At 44.0% G+C, this 22,827-nt stretch overlaps 1 protein-coding gene across 2 annotated transcripts in view; it reads left to right on the forward strand.

Annotated features, from left to right (window-relative positions):
* The first annotated feature begins 2,979 nt into the window (after positions 1–2,979).
* LOC110532038 (collagen alpha-1(II) chain) overlaps positions 2,980–22,827 on the forward strand; it is a 30,059-nt gene continuing 10,211 nt past the window's right edge. Inside the window, exons 1-31 of one of the 2 annotated variants that reach the window (XM_021615630.2) lie at positions 2,980–3,295; positions 10,268–10,474; positions 12,268–12,287; positions 12,662–12,694; positions 13,577–13,609; positions 13,710–13,763; positions 14,363–14,464; positions 14,986–15,063; positions 15,830–15,874; positions 16,128–16,181; positions 16,815–16,868; positions 17,485–17,538; positions 17,797–17,850; positions 18,047–18,100; positions 18,237–18,281; positions 18,401–18,454; positions 18,911–18,955; positions 19,214–19,267; positions 19,691–19,789; positions 19,903–19,947; positions 20,087–20,185; positions 20,356–20,409; positions 20,532–20,639; positions 20,769–20,822; positions 21,113–21,211; positions 21,362–21,415; positions 21,519–21,617; positions 21,825–21,878; positions 22,073–22,126; positions 22,387–22,440; positions 22,561–22,614. In XM_021615630.2, the coding sequence (XP_021471305.2) occupies positions 3,202–3,295; positions 10,268–10,474; positions 12,268–12,287; positions 12,662–12,694; positions 13,577–13,609; positions 13,710–13,763; positions 14,363–14,464; positions 14,986–15,063; positions 15,830–15,874; positions 16,128–16,181; positions 16,815–16,868; positions 17,485–17,538; positions 17,797–17,850; positions 18,047–18,100; positions 18,237–18,281; positions 18,401–18,454; positions 18,911–18,955; positions 19,214–19,267; positions 19,691–19,789; positions 19,903–19,947; positions 20,087–20,185; positions 20,356–20,409; positions 20,532–20,639; positions 20,769–20,822; positions 21,113–21,211; positions 21,362–21,415; positions 21,519–21,617; positions 21,825–21,878; positions 22,073–22,126; positions 22,387–22,440; positions 22,561–22,614 (2,061 nt within the window). In that variant the 5' untranslated portion in view covers positions 2,980–3,201. The remainder of the gene's footprint in view (positions 3,296–10,267; positions 10,475–12,267; positions 12,288–12,661; positions 12,695–13,576; positions 13,610–13,709; positions 13,764–14,362; positions 14,465–14,985; positions 15,064–15,829; positions 15,875–16,127; positions 16,182–16,814; positions 16,869–17,484; positions 17,539–17,796; positions 17,851–18,046; positions 18,101–18,236; positions 18,282–18,400; positions 18,455–18,910; positions 18,956–19,213; positions 19,268–19,690; positions 19,790–19,902; positions 19,948–20,086; positions 20,186–20,355; positions 20,410–20,531; positions 20,640–20,768; positions 20,823–21,112; positions 21,212–21,361; positions 21,416–21,518; positions 21,618–21,824; positions 21,879–22,072; positions 22,127–22,386; positions 22,441–22,560; positions 22,615–22,827) is intronic. The other variant, XM_021615631.2, reaches the window with a different exon arrangement.

Raw genomic sequence — 22,827 nt, forward strand, 5'->3', positions numbered from 1 at the left:
TATTGAGTTGCACCCCCTCAACCCCTTTTGTCCTCAGAACAGCCTCAATTCGTCAGGGCATGGACTCTACAAGGCATTCAACGGGGATGCTGGTCCATGTTGACTCCAATGCTTCCCACAGTTGTGTCAAGTTGGCTGGATGTCCTTTGGGTGATGGACCATTCTTGACACACACAGGAAACTGCTGAGTGTGAAAAACCCAGCAACGTTGCAGTTCTTGACACAAATTGGTGCGCCTGGCACGTACTATCATACCCACGTTCAAAGGCACTTAAATATTTTGTCTTGATCATTCACGATCTGAATGGCACACATACACAATCCATGTCTCAATTGTTAAAAGGCTTAAAAATCCTTCATTAACCTGTCTCCTCTCCTTCATCTACACTGATTGAAGTGGATTTAACAAGTGACAAGTCAATAAGGGATCATAGCTTCCACCTGGATTCACCTGGTCAGTCTGTGGCATTGAAAGAGCAGCTTTTCTTAATGTTTTGTACACTCAGTGTATGTACCTTCTGTTGGTGCTATGATCTACCAATCTCCCATTCTCTGGGGCAGCAGGTAGCCTAGTGGTTAGAGTGTTGGACTAGTAACTGAGAGGTTGCAAGATCAAATCCCTGAGCAGACAAGGTAAAAATCTGTCATTCTGCCCCTGAACAAGGCAGTTAACCCACTGTTCCTAGGCCATCATTGAAAATAATAATTTGTTCTTAACTGACTTGCCTAATAAAATAACCTGGCTTCACTTTGTAAATTGGAGAGGGTGTTAATGAGAGTGTGATATTGTCTTAATAGAACGTAATATTGGTTTAGCTAGGACAGGCATGATGGTCATTTAAGACAGACATTCAGAGCTCGCTAGTTGCTTTAGGAACAGATATGAAGACTGCATTGGTCAAGATGCTTCCTGTGTTCTTCCAAATTAACTGATTTAGGATCAGCTCTCCCTAACCTTAACCAATATGCACCAAATAATAAAACTGTCCCTGGATCAGGGGTGTGATGGAGGGTTCAGACGCTTTCTTCCCTATATGACAGGTCTCTCGAAAAGGTTATGACCCCGGTGTGACTGTGCCTCTCCACTCAACAAAGACCCGCTTTCAGACCCTCTCACCTGGCCCTATCTGCCTCAGAAAGATACACGATAAAGATCATACAGGCATTTCATCCCCTGGTTCACTATTTCTGAGCTTCACAATGAAGAGAGCCCATGTTGTTTGCCTGGAGGGGACTGTTGGGCATCTGAACTGTTGTGACAGGTAACTAGTATAACATTAGTAATAACAACAAGCTCCATGTACTGGTGGAATTTGGATGTACTGTATGTACTGCAGGTACTGTAATTTGAAGGGATACATTGTTGGTTTAGAATAGACAGTGGGGTGCTGCTTGCTGAGTAATTACAGTTGGTGTGTATTTCTGTTCACAGTTACATTTAATCAAGCCAACACTATTACTGCATATGCAGGAAAGTTCATGGAATTGCATACAACACGCCTTCAGTTTCCAGCCCCTTAATATACATTGCAAACAGTCATGGCAGACATCTTCTTTTAACTGGTTCTCACAGCCTCATGTCAACTGGTCTTTGCTCAAACAGACAGGCCTCTTGCCGAAACTCTGACTGACCCTAAGTATGCAACGTGACCATGACATAACACTGTCATCGACTGGAGTGCTCTACACACCCAGGGGTAGCCTCAGGTCCCGCAATAATTAGACACCCATAAAGCCATAATCCAAGAATCTCTGTAAAGTCAGACAGGTTTAGAATGAGTTAATCCTCAGAGACAGGCTGGCCGTTTCCCATGCCCTCAGTGCTCCCTACGGTAGTTCACACCATGGTCCACTTCATACACCCTCAACTCCCATTGTTAGCTAAGTGGATTAGCCTTATTTTATTTTGTATATTCTTTTTACATGTAGGTTAGTTGGAGGCCTGTGAGCAGATGAACACCAAGTTTATTAACATTTCCTGCCAATAAAGCCCTTTGAATTTAATTGAAAGAGAGAGCGAGAGAGAGTAAGAGAGAGAGAGAGACAGAGAGAGAGAGTGACAGACAGAGACAGAGAGAGAGAGAGAGAGAGAGAGAGAGAGAGAGAGAGAGAGAGAGAGAGAGAGAGAGAGAGGGAGAGAGAGAGAGAGAGCGAGAGAGAGAGAGAGAGAGAGAGAGAGAGAGAGAAAGAGAATATTGAAATGTAGAAACTTTCTAAATATAGGCCTACAACATTTGCCAAGTGTGGGCACATGTATAGGTGGACAGGTCGACAGTGTCATTCACTCTCAATGAGGGGATCGGTTTCCTCTTGGGGGAATCCATGGACTTCAATACAGTAATCCTATATTTGTGTGCACAATAGCTGATCCATCTTAAAAGCCTGTCTCTCATCTATTGACCTGAGTAAGTTCTGTTCTGGGTCCTAAATCTAAACTGCAAGTCTATGGACATGATCCCAGGTAGACTTCCGATACTATTGCATCAAAAGAGCCATGATGTAATTCAGACATCAGGTCATTACTGCATTACACCTTTGTTATAAGCCCATATATAAGAGAGTTGCCTATTTTAAGTGCCAATAAAAAAAAGTGTATGAATAAACATGAGTTGAATGAATGTAGGCCTATCCGTGAAGGCCTAAATCCACTTGCAAATGGTAAAATGGAAATCTGTTATTGGTTATTGTAGCCTATTGAGCAACATTCGGAAAAGGTCTACTTCAAGTATTGTAATGCAAAATTGTGGTGAGTGGCTATACTCCACGCTATTGTAATGGGGGGTCGAAAGCGAAGCAAAAAGTGTGATTTATAGGTAGGCTACCTCGTCCTCGCAGCGCGTGGGAGGAATAGGAGAAAGAAAGAGGTCCCTGGGAGAATAGATTATGCTGGTGCTGAGGGGAGGGAGATGTGGGTTGGGTTTCAAGCTCGACTGGGGGTCGGGGGGAGGTCTAGTATTTTGGAATATACGAAGATCCGTAGAAGGTACTGTGGACATAAAACCGCGGTTCTTGCTCTGACGCGGTGGGTGTAAAGTGCCGGCTAGGGCCCCGCGTTGGATTCCACTTCGATTTTGGAAGGTTGACTGCATGGTTCGGTTGTAGTCTCTGGGAACACACAAACACACTCCATTAAAAGAGAGCATCGTCTGATCCGTCCCATCTTTTTCTTCACCCAAGGTCCTGCATGTCTAAAATTTAGACATGTTCAGCTTTGTGGATTCACGGACTGTTCTGCTACTTGTAGCATCCCAAGTTGTTTTAATATCCATTGTCAGATGCCAGGAAGAGGATGACCGTAAGTTACATAATTCCGTTGAATTGTCTTTTGCAAAAGTTTCGATTCTTCTGCTGATGCCATTTTATCAACTCATATTTTACTTTCTGCGCTTCTACACTACCTTGGCATCAAAAGTTCCTGCGCAATTCTCACCTTCACAATGAATAGGGCAAGTGTTGGTAAAACTGCAGCAAACAAGATATGATAATTGGATGATTTTGTGAACCACTTGGGTACATTGGCATTGATGGAGGGGCACAAACTCATGCAAATATATCTATCGGTCATTGGAGGAATTGCCCAATTATGAATTAGAATTCTTGCAGATACAATTCAGAGGTGAAATGTTAATTATCTGGACTGTTATACTGTTCATGATATCAATTTAAGAAATTACTATTTAACTATGTAAATAATGGTATTGAATTGAACATTATCATCCTAATACTGGTTCGATATTGACATCGTTAATTGCTACATTTTGGTTACATTGTAAGTGTTTGCAGATATAAGGGGCCTATGAAAGAGTTGACCTTTCTTTTGGGAGGATAGTTGAGGCTATCAAGGCACATCTGTGTGGGATGGAGAACCAGGTGAACAAGTGTCCGTTTGTTTCACTCCTGGATACTCACTGTGGTTCCTGTCTCTGAACAAGCACACTGTCAGTGTGCTCTCTCTAGCCGTGGTGCCAGTGTTTAACAACACAAATCCACTTGGTGGAGACAACAGACGAGACACAGTGGCTCACTTGAGATGCTTTGACAGTTCAAGAGCTTATTGGGCAATTTAGAAAACGTTTACTTTGGCACTTTGGAATTGTTTATTTGTTAGATGAGGGGGATTAAAAGTGTAATTATTTGTGTTTCATGCTGTGGCTGAAATATTTGAAAAGGTTCATTATATTCATAATTTAAAAAGACAGGGTCAGACACAGCTTGACCCCAGACTAGAAGGCTCAAAGGGTAGCAGGAAGTGAATGGCAGTTGGTCGCTCAATAAGATATTTTATTTTATGAAGAAACTATGGAACAAGATACTACTGTCGCTAGAGAGATAGGCTACACCACACTATATGCAATGTGTAATGTATCATGTGTTGCTTTACAAATCCTCATATTCATAGGCTTGTTTCCACATAGCCTAAAATGGTTCATCAATTTCTCTTGAAGTACTCCAAAGAACAGATTTTAGGGGCCACGTGTCCATTGTTGCTAGTAGTTCTAAGCATTTAGTAAGGAATTAGAGATTGTGGGTCCGTATACATATTGCCACAACTCAAAGAAAAGTTGTGGAACAACATGCTACCAACCAAACCCACCCACCTCGTGTGTTATATAGTACAGTTTGGTGGCAGGTACGTGCTAATAACCACTTTCACATAAATGCAACACAAACAAATAGCTGCATTTAGCCTCGTAGACCCAACCTTAGACCCTGTGCATGAAAGCTACCCATTCTCAATTCTCCAATGTGTTTGAACTGGCGCCTGACACAGCTGTGCGATCCCGATGGAGAATTTTAGAAGGACTCCCTGTTTACTTAGGGCAGCAGCTTGTCAATTGGGCACAGTCGCCCAGTGTGAGGGACTCATTCATAACAGGTCCACTGGTCACCAGGGAGCGCAGTAGGCATACAGGTTAAACAGACTAACTCCACCACGCAAAAAAAAACTATTTCCACTGTAAATGGCACCGCTATATACATTCATTGTCGGCTGCCTCAGAATCCTCCTGCATATGATTACTGTGATCTGAATGGATGCTTTATCTTCCGTTGGAGTTAACGAATCTAGCCGTTTGAGTGCAGGAGAAATAAACCTGGATGAGGCTTGTTGAGCTTTTATTTTTTTTTACCAGGTAAGTTGACTGAGAACACATTCTCATTTACAGCAACGACCTGGGGAATAGTTACAGGAGAGAGGCGATGAATGAGACAATTGTAAACTGGAGATGATTAGGTGGCCATGAAGGCCAGATCGGGAATTTATCCAGGACACCAAGGTTAACAGCCCCTACTCCTACAATAAGTGCCATGGGAAGTGCCAGGACACCCATTTAACATGCCATTGGAAAGTCAGCACCCTACAACAGGGCAATGTCCCCAATCACTGCCCAGGAGCATTGGGATAAAAAATAATAATAATTGACCAGAGGAAAGGGTGCCTCCTACTGGCCCTACAACACCACTTCCAGCAGAATCTGGTCTCCCATCCAGAAACTGACCAGGACCAACCCTGCTTAGCTTTAGAAGCCAACCTGCAGTAGGATGCATGGTGGTATGCTGCAAGATTAAACCAAGCGACAGACCGGTGGTTAGATTTTGTGAGACTACGGCCCCCAGGTAGAATCAGCATCCACCCAGACCAGTACGTTGAAAGATCCAGTCTGCCATGCTGCCAATCCATGTTGCATCGTGTTGAGATGAGTCTATTAGGCATAATACCTGGATATGATGAACATAATGATGCCATACATTATTGTAAATTATGCTGATATGCTTCTGTCTTTAATGTGGTTAATAATAAGTGCTTTTGTGTGATTCTGGACATTTCTGTTCTTCTTTGAATAGGTCACTCCTACTTACTTTTAAAGAGCAGATCGGATCAAGGCAAAAAGTGTTTTAGCTACTCGGCTCTGTAGTCTTGTAATTCTCTCCAGGATCTTCTCACCTAGCAGGAGTTTAAAAGTTTGGTTGATTAACATGCTATTGAGGAATGTGATTGGCATTAGGACTTGAGGCAGTGGTACAGTTGAAGTCGGAAGTTTACATACACCATAGCCAAATACATTTAAACTCAGTTTTTCACAATTCCTGAAATGTAATCCTTGTAAAAAGTCCATGCTTTAGGTCAGTTAGGATCACCACTTTATTTTAAGAATGTGAAATGTCAGAATAATAGTAGAAATAATTAATTATTTCAGATTTTATTTCTTTCATCACATTCCCAGTGGGTCAGAAGTTTACACACACTCAATTAGTATTTCATAGCATTTCCTTTAAATTGTTTAACTTGGGTCAAACTTTTTGCATAGCCTTCCATAAGCTTCCCACAATAAGTTGGGAGAATTTTGGCCCATTCCTCCTTACAGAGCTGGTGTAACTGAGCCAGGTTTGTAGACCTCTCCACGCTTTTTCAGTTCTGCCTGCAAATTTTCTATAGGATTGAGGTCAGGGCTTTGTGATGGCCACTCCAATACCTTGACTTTGTTGTCCTTAAGCCATTTTGCCACAACTTTGGAAGCATGCTTGGGGCCATTGTCCATTTGGAAGACCCATTTGCGACCAAGCTTTAACTTCCTGACTGATGTCTTGAGATGTTGCTTCAATATATCCACATAATTTTCCTTTCCTCATGATGCCATCTATTTTGTGAAGTGCACCAGTCCCTCCCTCAGAAGTTTACACACACTCAATTAGTATTTGATAGCATTTCCTTTAAATTGTTTAACTTGGGTCAAACTTTTTGCATAGCCTTCCATAAGCTTCCCACAATAAGTTGGGAGAATTTTGGCCCATTCCTCCTTACAGAGCTGGTGTAACTGAGCCAGGTTTGTAGACCTCTCCACGCTTTTTCAGTTCTGCCTGCAAATTTTCTATAGGATTGAGGTCAGGGCTTTGTGATGGCCACTCCAATACCTTGACTTTGTTGTCCTTAAGCCATTTTGCCACAACTTTGGAAGCATGCTTGGGGCCATTGTCCATTTGGAAGACCCATTTGCGACCAAGCTTTAACTTCCTGACTGATGTCTTGAGATGTTGCTTCAATATATCCACATAATTTTCCTTTCCTCATGATGCCATCTATTTTGTGAAGTGCACCAGTCCCTCCTGGAGCAAAGCACTCCCACAACATGATGCTGCCACCCCCGTGCTTCACGGTTGGGATGGTGTTCTTCGGCTTGCAAGCCTCCCACTTTTTCCTCCAAACATAACGTTGGTCATTATGGCCAAACAGTTCTATTTTTGTTTCATCAGACCAGAGGACATTTATCCAAAAAGTACGATCTTTGTCCCCATGTGCAGTTGCAAACCGTAGTCTGGCTTTTTTATGGAGGTTTTGGAGCAGTGGCTTCTTCCTTGCTGAGCGGCCTTTCAGGTTATGTCGATATAGGACTTGTTTTACTGTGGATATAGATACTTTTCTACCTGTTTCCTACAGCATCTTCACAAGGTCCTTTGCTGTTGTTCTGGGATTAATTTGCACTTTTCGCACCAAAGTACGTTCATCTTTAGGAGACAGAACGCATCTTCTTCCTGAGCGGTATGGCGGCTGCGTGGTCCCATGGTGTTTATACTTGCGTACTATTGTTTGTATAGATGAACGTGGTACCTTCAGGCATTTTGAAATTGCTCCCAAGGATGAACCAGACTTGTGGAGGTCTACAATTTTGTTTCTGAGGTCTTAACTGATTTCTTTTGATTTTCCCATGATGTCAAGCAAAGAGGCACTAAGTTTGAAGGTAGGCCTTGAAATACAGCCACAGGTACACCTCCAATTGACTCAAATTATGTCAATTAGTCTATCAGAAGCTTCTAAATCCATGACATGACAGTCAACTTAGTGTACGTAAACTTCTGACCCACTGGAATTGTGATACAGTGAATTCTAACTGAAATAATCTGTCTGTAAACAGTTGGAAAAATTACTTGTGTCATGCACAAAGTAGATGTCCTAACCGACTTGCCAAAACTATAGTTTGTTAACAAGAAATTTGTGGAGTGGTTGAAAAGCGAGTTTTAATGACTCCAACCTAAGTGTATGTAAACTTTCGACTTCAACTGTACATATGATAGATTCAAAAATATATATAGATATGTCTGTGATTGAAATATATTTGTGTCTGCGTCAAAACACGGTGTACCAGTCAAAAGTTTGGACACACCTACTCATTCAAGGGTTTTTCTTTATTTTTACAATTTTCTACATTATACAATAGTAATGAAGGCATCAAAACTACAAAATAACACATATGGAATCATGTAGTAACCAAAAAAAGTGTTAAACAATTCAAAATATGTTTTATATTTTTCAAAGTAGCCACCCTTTGCCTTGATGACAGCTTTGCACACTCTTGGCATTCTCTCAACCAGATTCACCTGGAATGCTTTTCCATAAGTCTTGAAGGAGTTCCTACATATGCTGAGCACTTGTTGGTTGCTTTTCCTTCACTCTGCAGTCCAACTCATCCCAAACCATCTCAATTGGGTATGGTCAGGTGATTGTGGAGGCCAGGTCATCTGCTGCAGCAATCCATCACTCTCCTCCTTGGTCAAATAGGCCTTACACAGCCTGAAGGTGTGTTGGGTCATTATCCTGTTGAAAACAAATGATAGTCCCAATAAGTGCAAACCAGATAGTATGCCGTATCGCTGCAGAATGCGGCGGTAGCCATGCTGGTAAAGTGTTCCTTGAATTCTAAATAAATCACCAACAGTGTCACCAGCAAGCACCCCCACACCTCTTCCTCCATGCTTCACGGTGGGAACCACACATGTGGAGAACATCCGTTCACCTACTTTGCGTCACACAAAGACAAGGTGGTTGGAACCAAAAATCTCTCACTTGACCAAAGACCAAAGGACAGATTACCACCGGTCTAATGTCCATTGCTCGTGTTTCTTGAACCAAGCAATTCTGTTCTTATTATTGATGTCCTTTAGTAGCGGTTTCTTTCCAGCAATTCGACCATGAAAGCCTGATTAACACACTCTCCTTTGAACAGTTGATGTTGCGATGTGTCTGTTACTTGAACTCTGTGAAGCATTTATCTGGGCTGCAATTTCTGAGGCTGGTAACTCTAATGAACTTATCCTCTGCAGCAGAGAAAACTCTGGTCTTCCTTTCCTGTGGCGGTCCTCATGAGAGCCAGTTTCCTCACAACGCTTGATGTTTTTTGCGACTGTACTTGAAGAAACTTTCTAAGTTCTTGAAATGTTTTACGGATTGACTGACCTTCATGTCTTAAAGTAATGATGGACTTTCATTTCTCTTTACTTATTTGAGCTCTTCTTGCCATAATATGGACTTTGTCTTTTACCAAATAGGATCAAATCTGTAAACCACCCCTCCCTTGTAACAACACAATTGATTGGCTCAAATTAACTTGTAACAAGGCACACCTGTTAATTGAAATGCATTCCAGGTGACTACGTCATGAAGCTGGTTGAGAGAATGCCAAGAGTTTGCAAATCTGTCAACAAGGAAACGGGTAGCTACTTTGAAGAATCTCAAATATAAAATGTATTTAGATTTTTTAAACACTTTTTTGCTTAATAAATGATTCCATATGTGTTATTTCATAGTTTTGATGTCTTCAATATTATTCTACAATGTAAAAAGTTGTACAAATGAAGAAAAACCCTTGAATGAGTAGGTGTGTCCAAACTTTTGACTGGTACTGTATATACTTTTTATGGTGTGTCTATGTAAGTTCCTACAGTATGTCTGACATTTGTCTCAAATATTGTTCCCCCCTGCTGCTGTCTTGGTTGGACCAGGTCTCTCTGTAAAAATAGATTTTATTGCAATGAGACTAACCTGGATAAATAAAGGTTAAATAAAATAAAATAAAAAGTATATGTGAAACCTGTTGATTGTCCCAAGCTGTGAGTGTAGTCATGAGTGTGGGTGCTGTGATGCTGTGTGCTGTGCATGTGGTGTAAATGAGGCCTCATGCTAAGCTGATAACTTGTCTCTCCCCCCTCCTCCCACCTGCCTCCACTTACCTTCACCCATCTCACTCTGACCCCCACCTTGCACTCAATGCCCTTCCTGCTTGCCCTCCACCCTACCCTGCCATTTACACATGTGCCCCCCTCATGCTTCCTCCCCCGCACCTACACACCATGATCACTGTCATGCCCTCTGACACCCACCCATCCCTATTTATCCCTCTCCTGCCACTTCTCACATCCACCACCACCCTCCACCCCCGTCTCTGCCCCCGGCATGCCCCATGGCCTCTGTACCACCTCCTGCCGGTGGTCACAGAGGAGGCAGGCAGCTGCATCCAGGATGCCCAACGCTATAACGATAAGGATGTGTGGAAGCCGGAGCCGTGTCGTATCTGTGTGTGTGACAGCGGGTCAGTGCTGTGTGATGAGATCATCTGCGAGGAGATCAGAGAGTGTGCCAACCCCATCATCCAACCTAGAGAGTGCTGCCCCATCTGCCCTGCGGACGCCAGAGCCCCAACTGGTTGTAATTTATTTATTCACACAATCATGAATAAATTACTGTGCCCTTTTAACATGCCAAAACTTTTGAATGGGGAACTAAATGGTAGTTAAGATGTTCACTGGGTTTAACAGGTCCTCAGTAGCTTATGTTCAGGACTTTGGTGTGCAGACATGAGTCTGGACAGGAGTCAGGACAGATTTTGAGGCTCATAAATGGGTATTAAAGGGATTTATAAGTAGCTAGGTGTGATGTTCCCTATTCAAAAGTGTTACCCTTTTCCCTGCTTGTTTTGGATTGGCGATCAGACCTGCAACATTCTCTGGATAATCTCCCTCTATGGATGTTCACTTCATAAGGAGTTTATTCCTACCGTTGTGGCATCTGGTTTCCACTTAAAACAACCAGGGTCAATCTTGAAAACAAGACACTTCTATGTTTGCTTTAACTAGTGGCGGGTGACTAAGAAGCTATCCTGAGCTGCCAATCATGGTGTCATTTTTTTTGTCCAATGGAAGCTTTTTTCCCACCACATCAAAGCGATCCTATTGGGGTGAAATAAGACAAATGATTGACAAGACATGATAGTCCCACCCACTTTTGGGGTTCTTGAAGTCTCATTTCCTCCATCACTAGTGTCTAAGCGTGAACATTTTTGACTGCTTTGCCTTCTTTTCCAACACCGGTCCCACGTTACTCCCATCGCGTCTGGATATGATCCTATTTCCAGGGACATACGCATGTGGGAGTCATTATTGTTCTTCACTTCACCAGACTTGACCCAACCTACACTCTTAGAAAAAAGACTTATTCGAGCTGTCCCCATAGGATACCCCTTTTTTGGTTCCAGGTAGAACCCTTTTGGGTTCCATGTAGAACCCTCTTGTGGGAAGGGTTCTACCTGGAACCAAACGTGTTCTACCTAGTACCAAAAATGGTTCTACAAAGGGTTCTCGTATGGGGACAGTTGAAGAACCCTTTTAGGTTCTAGATAGCAGCTTTTTTTCCTAAGAGTGTACTCCCAGGCTCAACACACACAGCAGATAACATATGCAAAGAGAAGAGAGGCAAACACATGATAATATAGAGTGCCAATGTGCTATTATTATCAATATTCAAAGATACAGTATATGCACTTTGAACATAGAATACTCATACTTGCTTTCCGAACAACACAAATAAACCAAAGCTGTTCGCACATTTCACATTTGAATCGTTGTTCATGTTTTATGATTGAACAAAGCGTATATATTCTGAGACATAATATTTTCGAGCATTTTGAAAAAATGTGTCTTTGAAAATGAAAAAAACGATTTTCATGCGTCATGTTCTTTTCTGTCAAGTATAGTAGTAACCTTTAACTTTTGAGAAGATATACATTTTTGGTTCTAACAATCCATCATCAGTCTATCATAATAACCACGAAATGTGCCATTTCGTCGAATGATATGCTCCTCGCTAAAGCCATTTATACAATGAACTCTGTTGTTCGCTCCAAAATATGCTATATTGACAAATGTTTTTTCACGCACAGACGATTTGATCCAAACATCTGTCCCACCCCCACGCTTTGCTTTGCTTCTGGCCCCATCCCCTCAACATGGATCTACAGCTAACCCTCAAACCCACTCGGGATGGGTTGTCAGGGCCTTGGAGTTTGGTCTTTTGGTTTCCACAGGTTTTCCTTTTAATCTGGAGGTGTTCAAACTCTGGAGGTTTGGACCCCACACAGATATCAGCAGTCTCAAGTTCACCCTTTTTAATGTTGTTTTCTCTCTCTCTCTCTTCCTCATCCACCTCAAATGCAACCTCAGAGGCGGTGATTGGTGCTAAGGTGAGACCACGGGAAACGATGATGTGATGTGCCACCCTGAAAGCTGTTATGAACGAATAACAATAACTTGGCAAAATACAATCATATTTTCTGTTGGACAAACCAATGTGTCATTTAGACAATGCTTATCAGACTATCGCCGACACAATCATCTAAACACTGTGTATAACCATCCACACACTCAGGCTCCAAAATACTTCAGACTTACATGATGTGAATATTATGTGTCTATATACTGATAGAGTCTTCATTGGGACCACAGACTTTCATTGGGACCACAGACTTTTGTTAGGACCACAGACTTAAGACCAGAGACTTTCATTAAGACCACTGACCACCATTAAAACCCACTGACTTTCATTTGTTCCTATTAGGGCCAGAAAGGGGAACCAGGCGAGATTGCAGATGTAAGTATGCACACTCAGATTTACTGTATAGTCAAATAATTGCGGCAGTATTCAGGGGACACAGGGGGTTTATTATCTCATGTACTTATTTCTTCTCCGCCTTATTCAAGCGTACAGTCAGTGATGAGCTGCTGTATGCAAAGGCATGCACTACAGCTCACGCTCACTCAGGAAGAGATCAGAAGACTTGTTTGTCCGTTCAAATCAGAGTGACATAGGGATTTTTGGTCAACGAAGGCACTGACGCTCCTTTTTTAGGTACCTATGCATGCCATTGCCAAGCATTAGTCAAGAGGAGGCTACGGCATGTCTACTTCTAATGATGACACTTTAACACGTTTGTATAATAGCCTCACCTAAAAGTCACATACATGCAGCATAGCTATCCCAGTCAGTTTGTAGTCATTATCAGGGTTGACTCTCTGGAGTGTAACGGACTACTAATTTGCCTATTTGTGTTCTTCTTCTTTTGGGGAATCATATGATTCCAAGAGAGCCTCCGAATGATAAGTGATTAGTTACCCTGCTTTGAACCTGGTGGTTTTAGACAGATTTTATTTTGTTTTGTTGTCAAAACATGGAAGGAAGCCGACATTCCTAGGACATAACGGACCGAAACCAATCGTCTTACATCCATTTAGTAACTTTTTTTATTCATTGGTATGCAAGGCTTCTTGGGAAATGAACAAACCCTGACATGCGGAAGACGTTTTTTTCAGCCAAAGTAAATTGTCAATGGACTTCCTGCTATTCCCAGCATCGTAGCAATTCAAAGCAGTGCAACCCGAAACCTTTTCAAAGACATCAGGGCTTTGAAAAGACTACTTTCATCCCACTAAGTATTGAGAACTGAACAAGCTCTCTTTCTGTTCTGTTGTCCAGGTTGTAGGACCGAATGGACCAGCAGGCCCTATGGTAAACCTATTCTCAAATATTTACTTGCTATTTTTGTTTTGTGAATAATGTGCTCTGTTTGTCAAGCCTCTTGCTCATCCTAACATGTTTGTTTGTGCAGGGCCCCTCGGGCGAGCAGGGACCACGTGGAGAAGCTGGCGCTAAGGGTGATAAGGTAAGACAGTAAATCCCAGTCACCTTTGTGCAGGTAGGTTATGCTTAGAAATCTGTCTGTGGTATGGACTGAAATAAGGGCTAACCATTCAACATCTTCAATTGCTGCCTAGTTTATCATGTGTGAGACTTTGCATTTAGATCCAGGATAGTGAGATTTACAGTATACGCTACCTTATTGTGGATAATCCAATATATTCCAATCTAGAAATAGTACAATAAGATTGTAACGAAACAGTGGCATACTCCGCAAAGCACCTCAATACGTCCTCTGCAGAAATTCAACCAATGGCCAGGCTAGTTATGCAGCAAATGCATTACAGTTGATTGATTGGTTAATTGGTTGATTGTTTGGGTGATGGACTGATTTGTTGATTGGTTGGTTGGTTGATTGATTAATGGATTGTTTGGTTGATCGATTGATTGATTGATTGATTGATTGATTGCGAACAGAATTACATTCAGTAAGGCAGACAACACCATCAAAGCCATGCAACAATATCGATCACTCACTTTTCCCAATGAAAGCTGATAACACTGAACATGTTTGTGTATTGAACCCGTTGTTGAATGTGCTTGTCCCTCTCGCCTTTTCCCTAGGGAAATGTTGGCCCCAGAGGCAGAGATGGCGAGCCTGGAACCCCCGGGAACCCCGGACCCCCTGGCCCTCCCGGACCCAACGGACCCCCAGGTCTTGGCGGGGTAAGTGGTAGAAAACGGAGGAGAGGACAGGAGAGTAGATGAGAGAGGATGTCACCACCACACATAATCTCTGTTTATGTCGTTGTGGTGCAGAGAAGCACTCCCTGTTGATGGACTAGCAGTACAATATCGCCATATTCTCACTGTCAGATGTGTGTGTGTGTGTGTGTGTGTGTGTGTGTGTATGTGTGTATTCGCACGCACACACATGTGTGTGAAAGAGACTAAGCCATACGCCTATTTGCTCATCTATGTGTTAGTTAGTAGAATAGAGAGAGAAGAATGGACGACACATTGGTAAGCTACTGTGCCACAGTCAATATCACCAATGTAATCCCTTCTGACAACTGTAAACGTGCCACCAGAGTTTTTGTTTCCTCTGAGCCCTGGTGAGGTCATATATCCTGTATAGCAGAAATACAGGCGGTGATAGCTTTGGCGGACACCAGGGGGCAGTGCATCTACTGTAGATACCGTGGACTCACGAACAATGTCTCTTGACCCGTGTTGTGTTTCTGCAGAACTTCGCGGCTCAGATGGCTGGTGGATTCGATGAGAAAGCCGGAGGCGCACAGATGGGAGTGATGCAAGGACCTATGGTTAGAGGACAAGAGATGTTACTGTACCGTCACATGAACTTCACAGAATCCAGAGGGGGTTTAAAAAGACTCAAATGAATGATTGAAACAAATAAAATCATAGTGGTAAACTAAAGAGCTATATGGTATGTGGTAAATGTCGGTCGGTAGTGGCATGCTGTGTTACAGACTTGAAGACAGTACTGACGTCAGACTGCAATCTTGTCATGGAAATGAACCACTGAATGGAGCATGCTGTAGTACAGATTGTGCTGGCATACCAAATCGATAGCTAATGCTGTCCTGTTGGTATGGAATATGAGCTATATTATAACGGCAGTCAGTAACAAAGACATAGAAATGATCATGAAACATATGCTATTTATATTACCTATGGTCGATGAATTGACGTATCTATGGACACGCCCTGCAGCATTTGGAAGCATATGACCCCTCCCCCAATTCCCAAATAAGAGTCAACCTACAGTCTATTATTCTACCCGACGACTCATTGAAATACACTGTTTTTTGGGGGGGGGGGGTTTTCGTACGACCAGATAACCATGGCCTCAAACCTTTCTACACCACAACTCTAACTAATTATTACACAACATCGGAAGACCCACAGGCCATGTTATTTGAATTACAATGGGACATCTGGCAATTTTAAGTGTTTTTTTCTCTCCCTATAAGACATGACTAAATAGCAAATACCCCCAATAGTCTTTGAGCTATGAATTGCTATCAATATTATGCATTTCCTCTCATTATCTCTCTCCCTCTGTAGGGCCCTATGGGTCCCCGTGGTCCACCTGGCCCTTCTGGAGCCCCTGTAAGTATACACCACCTTCATAACTGTGGGCTGGACACTAAGCCCTAATAATAACCACAACAGAAGGAGAATGTGGACAGTGCTGTAGATTAGTGCTTGACCCTTTGACCTTCTGTATCGGATGGATAAACATTTATGGTCTACCTGTGTCCTAATATACTATGTTGCTCCCTAATGTGGACACCCTACGCCTATAGAAATATGCAGACTATTAAGATGTCTTTGACTTGATGTCCCTTCTAATCAATTCCAGGGCCCACAAGGTTTCCAAGGTAACCCCGGAGAGACTGGAGAGCCAGGCCCTGCTGTGAGTATCCAGAACTATGCCAGGGTGCACCATACATCTCTGTGCCACAGCACCAATGTAGAAATATAATACGTAGAGCTTGGCAGCAGCACCAGAGCATTCTAGTATCAGCTCTCTCGGGAGCCGTATTCGACTGAGGGCTGTATGATTGCGTACTAACCACATGAAATATAGAGAAATTAGTGTTTACTGTGAAAGTGTCTCATAAATCCACTCAACCCAGTTCGACCTCTAACCCCTGACCCCTAGAAGTGGTAGGAATGTCTATCCATGTGAGGATCACATGGAGCTCCGCCCCCCTCAGAGCTCAAGTGAAAATCACCAACATCATTACCCGTCATTAAAATCAAACCACAAGCAACAGGAAAATGCCCCCTTCCTCTACATGCTGTGAATGTCAGATATAAATAGACAGGAATAGACAGGGTACCTTTTTAACATGACTGCCTGTGACATAACATTTTCATTAGAGTTGGCAGTGAGAATGCAAAGACTAGGTGAAAGGCCCCGAAATCATGAAGTGATTTCATTTTTAGTTTACTGTGGGAAGGTAGCTTCTTGCACTAGTCTGTTCTAAGTCACAGTAATTAGGCCTACACATCAATGACAACAAGCTCTTTGCCCTTATGACAGGGTGCACTGGGACCCCAAGGACCCCCTGGACCTTCTGGCAAACCAGGAAGTGATGTAAGTATTGCCTTCTTCAGCAACCGAACCAGAACCATGCCAGGCTTGGACCAGATCCACGGCTCAGGCCTGAGCTCGGTTGTCAAAGCCGTGCTCGAGTAGAGCGCGAGCTTTATCAGATGTAGAGCTCTGAACACGCTTTGTTACTTCAATTTCCTCATATTTCCTCTCTTGCCACCTGCCCAAACTATCATTATCTTATTGACTTCGTCAGGCCAGACTCCAGTGCCCCTCGTTCCATCATGAAAGGCGGACCTTGTTTCTTCCCCCACTGTTTACAAAAACACAAGCATGATCCTCGTTGACACAGTACCAGCGAAGCAGTCCACAAAGCACTGACCTACCATTTCTAACTTGTAATACAATTGTTTCATTGAATGTGCCTTTAGAAAATCCTAAACTCCTAGCCATTTACATTCCCACACTGAACTCCCCACCCACCCACCCACCAACCCACCCACCCACTCACCCCACCCCACCCCACCCCAGAGGGCCTTCTCTCGCTGAAGTAAACTAATTTGAATCTAAAATGTAAAACGTTAAGACATTTACTATTCAGTTGATAAACTCCTGATTTGAATCATATCTTCAAGTGTCTCCCTTTCTTTATTGCTAGGGTGAGGCTGGCAAACCTGGAAAGGCTGGTGAACGTGGACCTGCAGGACCTCAGGTAAACACTGAAAGATTAGACTATAGTAGAAAGAAAAACATAAATCTATGTCCACAACATCAGAGCACAATGCCATGGATAACAGTTCTCTTATGTACTACAGACTTAAGTTTATTTTTATTTTTTATCAATTGCCTTTGTTTACATCTTACTATATACTGATCAATTCAATGTTCAATATCTTAAGGTAGGAGTTCCAGATGAATCCCACACAGAATCCTTTAGTATCCAATTTCCTCATTTATTTCTTTATTTCAGGGAGCTCGTGGATTCCCCGGGACTCCTGGTCTTCCCGGAATCAAAGGACACAGAGTGGGTGCTTCATCGTGCTTATTTTAACAATCACAACTCCCTCAGCATGGATATTATGATGTTACACGTCCCAGCTTGATTAGCAACGCAACAGATTAGCTCATTAGTGTTCATTAAATCAGTCTAATGGGGCTGATGTAGGACTAATAAGTCCTGATGAAGTGTCTCACTGCTGTCTGTCTGTCCGTGTGTGTAGGGTCATCCTGGTCTTGATGGATCTAAGGGAGAGGGTGGTGCTGCTGGAGCCAAGGTAAGACTTCTGCCCCGGTCTTCTACTCATCCAATCTTTTGAGTTTTCTATTTCTGTGTCTATTTGTCTGTCTATCTGACAGACTGTCTGAGAAGCCGTCCGATTGGCTAACTGACTGACTGTCTCCTCTCTATAGGGCGAGGGTGGCGCTCCCGGAGAGAACGGCGCCCCTGGACCAATGGTAAGAGAGCGTTACACCTGTGCAGAACCTGCATAGTATGAGTATAATGCTTTTATTTGCCAACTGTAACTTTTACCTGAATGTTACCAAGCTGAGTGTTCATCACTTGTCTCCTGTAGGGACCACGTGGTCTGCCTGGCGAGAGAGGCCGTCCCGGAGCTTCTGGCTCTGCTGTGAGTAACAACGCAGACATTTACCTTTAACACTCTCTGATTAAACTATTACACTCCTGAACAATACAAGCTAGCAATGCACCAAAGCTAAGGTGTAGCCCTAGATGATATGCCGTATAGTTTCGACCATTTATGTCCCCAATCCCAATCAATCCTAACCAGACCCAATCATAGTCTGTACAGTTGTCTACCAGACAATCCCAGCCTAGAGTTTGGGACTTTCTCTTTGGTTAATGTTGCCACACGATAAAGACCTTCTCAATCTGGCTGTGTATCAAAATCAATTACAGTCAAAATTGCAATTCTGAAAAGCCTGCCTATAGGTAGTCTCGTGAAGCCGACCTTAGGCCTTTGGAGACGGAATATTGAGACACAACGGTGTGAACGTGTTCATCCATAAACACCTCACGGTACCTACCACCATCATAATGTCTCCCGTGTCTGCTCTCTCCTCAGGGTGCCCGTGGTAACGATGGCTTGCCTGGCCCTGCTGGTCCCCCTGTACGTATGAGCTCCTCATGTTGGTTCCTCACTGTTTCAAAGACATCTAGCTTTTATCATTGTCGTACAAGATAACCGTAATGCAGAAATCAATAATACACCTATTACATCACAATTGTGCATATTTTCAAAATCATTTCAAATGGATTTGGACCGCTTTGTCTGTTTCTCCCAGTCCATGTTGTATTTGTGCGATAATAACAAAACCAGGAATTAGTGAGTTTGTGAACTCTGACCTTTGAACTGGGATTCCTACAGGGGCCTGTTGGACCTGCTGGAGCACCTGGTTTCCCTGGATCCCCTGGCTCCAAGGTTTGTACTATTTACAATTACAGTATGTACAATTTTTGACATTCTTCATTTCTTTCTGCCGTGCATCCTGCCAGCCATGAACCAAATCGAAGCCTATTGGTGCGATAAAGGATGGGTCTGTTCAATTCCCACCAATCGCGGCGGTCAGACACTTCATTTCCCTAGACCACGGGTGATAAACTCTGACGAGGTGATCCATAGTGATAAGCTGCAACGAGGCGAGATTCTCACAGTCACTCGACGTCAAGGACTCGGAAGAGTCACATTGAACCGTGACTGTATGCCGGTCTATCACAGGGAGACAATGAGCTCTAATCACCACACCACTTGACTTTGTCGCCGAGGGCAGTTTGAAGAACAGTTAGAAGCAACAGAGAAACAACGGCAGTCCTAATGGTCCTCTGAATTGCTTCCATCCTACAGGGAGAAGCTGGCCCCACTGGTGCCCGTGGAGCTGAGGGCGCACAGGGACCCCGCGGAGAGGCTGGCACACCCGGATCTCCCGGTCCCGCTGGCGCCTCTGTACGTAACACCCAGGCTCTGTGTGATACAGTCCGAAGTGCATCATCTCGTACTGATTATCTCTCACAATTAAACTGATGCATTGTTTTCGTCTCTTCACTCTCTTCCTTTAGGGCAACCCTGGTACTGATGGTATCCCCGGAGCTAAAGGATCTGCTGTAAGTTTACTCTTACACTATATGGTTTAGAAAGTACCCTCTACACTCAGCATGAAATAAACAGTGCTCTTGGTCACCATTATCGGTCTACTACTCAGCCAGTAACGCTCAGTTGTGTTCTCTCTGTCGCCCTCTGTAGGGTGCTTCTGGTATTGCTGGTGCACCTGGTTTCCCAGGACCCCGTGGCCCCCCCGGACCTCAGGGAGCAACAGGACCTCTTGGGCCCAAGGGCCAGTCGGTAGGTCCCCCATGTTCCCCCCAAAACCTGGACACCCTAGTATTATGTTGGTGGTGCTTATTGGTTTTACTTAGGGGGGAAACCCATGTTTCTGGTGAGTCAAGTCATTCATATTTCAACTGTTCTGAGTGATTTCTAGAATGATGACTTTGCCCCTGCGTTTGTTACAGGGAGACCCCGGTATTCCTGGTTTCAAAGGAGAGGCTGGACCCAAGGGAGAGCTTGTGAGTTCTGTTTTGATGGGTCATATAATTTCATAACCACACATGGATATTTTCACTCAATTGAGTTGGACTTGGAAGTATGTTTGGGATAAATCCGGCATCTTCTTGCTCACCCCCTGTAGGGCCCTATTGGTCCCCAAGGCGGCCCTGGCCCCGCTGGCGAGGAGGGAAAACGAGGAGCAAGAGGAGAGCCCGGTGCTGCTGGACCACTTGGACCTCCTGGCGAGAGAGTAAGGATCCGAACCATCACAGACCTCGCGGCAGTTTGCTCTGTTTTTGTCCTGTGTCATTGGGTCATATCAGTTGTTCCCACATCCTATTCCTCATCACAGAAATGTCCTCTCTGTCCTTGTTTCTAGGGAGCTCCCGGTAACCGTGGTTTCCCGGGTCAGGACGGTCTTGCTGGTGCTAAGGTGGGTCTTACAATGCTGATTTGACACGTTGACACTTTTATCTCACCTGATAAACAGGAATGGACAGGAGCAAAATCACCATAACAACTAGTTCTACTAAAGGAGTCCTTAACTGTAAGAAGACGGCCATGTAGACCAATGAGTAAAAAACAAATACAAATAAATTGTCCAAAACCAGCTATGATTAATACAATTAGCTAGTCACAGTTCATCAGCAATGTTGTTTAAACGTGAGTGACGAAAGCAAAACAATACTAATCTTTCTCTTTCTCTCCCCTCTTCCTCCTCAGGGAGCCCCTGGTGACCGTGGTGTTCCCGGCGTGGGTGGGCCTAAGGGAGGCACTGGTGACCCCGGCCGCGCAGGAGAGCCTGGTCTTCCCGGAGCCAGAGTGAGTAGTAGTAGTACTGGTCTCTGGTCTCCACCACCACAACAACAAGCCAAAACAGCCATCGATACGAGCTGGGGCTCATCGTGGCTTTAAATCGGTTTCCATCTACATGTATAATGTTGACACTGTCTTTGTGTGTGATGCTCACAGGGTCTCACTGGTCGCCCCGGAGATGCTGGTCCTCAAGGCAAAGTTGGCCCTGGTGTAAGTATGCCTCGTTAACCGGCTAGCACCGCCTAGTATTCCACTCTTACCAAACATTTTGCCATACAATTAAACCTTCTCTCCTCCGTGTGTGGTACTGTAGGGTGCTGCTGGTGAGGACGGTCGCCCCGGCCCACCTGGTCCTCAGGGAGCACGTGGCCAGCCTGGTGTGATGGGATTCCCCGGACCAAAGGGAGCCAATGTAAGTGTCACAGGGGTTTCCAGTAAAGTTGTGATACCCAGAGGGAAGAAATTGCTAGTCGATTTTCCTCCAGCTCTAGACACAGAGTATCTGACAGTGCAGACACATACAGTACAGGAAGTGTATGGAAACATCCCCATTAAGCCCCCTTGCACTTGTCTTCTCTTCTTCCCTGTGACTGACCACTGTGTTTTTTTTCTCCAACAGGGTGTGCCTGGCAAGGCAGGAGAGAAGGGTCTCGTGGGTCGTCAAGGTCTGATAGTAAGTGGATCAGCGTTTCAGATGAACTTCCTGTCTTAGCAAAGTTGAGTTCACCTCTGTGCAATTTTTGGGGTATTTTCAGCCCCACAAAATTTCAAGGAATGACACGGTGGAGGAACCGGATATCGATCGCCATCCCTTTGCAGCGGTGGTTCACGGTGAACTGATTCATGTTCCTCTCTCTCTCTGAACAGGGTCTGTCTGGTAAAGATGGTGAGACTGGCGCTGCTGGACCTAACGGCCCTGCTGTAAGTGTTCAACCTCTGACCGACGTTGTGAAAGACAATAGACGGTTCTGGAGGAGTGAAAACTGCACCTCGTAGTAATAGAATCTCTTGTTGCGATGCACCTATAACAGAATATGTGTAGCCATAGTATTTGTATAAAGCTAGCGTCTCCCTTTGAGCACTTGAGGATGCAATGGAAGTCCCAGACTTTCCACACAGCACCACAGGGTGCTGTCGCTGTCTAACCTGTGTTGATCACTTTTGATGGCTCTCCTCTTTAGGGACCTGCTGGAGAGAGAGGAGAGCAGGGAGCTGCTGGGCCATCTGGCTTCCAGGTGAGTTTGCCTTACTTTTCTGGAATGGCTAGAACAGGTATGATTCTATTCCGAACAACTTGATGTCTATTTTTGATGATGTCATAGGAAGTCACTGATTGTCCTGTTGTTGTTGTGCAGGGTCTGCCTGGACCTGCTGGCCCCCCGGGAGAGGGAGGCAAGCCTGGTGATGCGGTGAGTGTCCACGGTCACAGCAGTACACCAGGTCGACCTGTTCAGGTCCCTTATTGATTGATTGAACACATTAGGAACATCTAACCCTGCTACTCACGTCACATTTGTCATCACACGCCTCAGGCCTGTATCCTGATCATGTAATTCTAGCAAACACAAGAACATGCTGTATTCTCACGGTATCATTTATCTACTGTAAAAGTATGCAGCTAT

Source organism: Oncorhynchus mykiss, chromosome 9 (assembly GCF_013265735.2).
Source record: "Oncorhynchus mykiss isolate Arlee chromosome 9, USDA_OmykA_1.1, whole genome shotgun sequence".
Taxonomy (NCBI): Eukaryota; Metazoa; Chordata; class Actinopteri; order Salmoniformes; family Salmonidae; genus Oncorhynchus; species Oncorhynchus mykiss.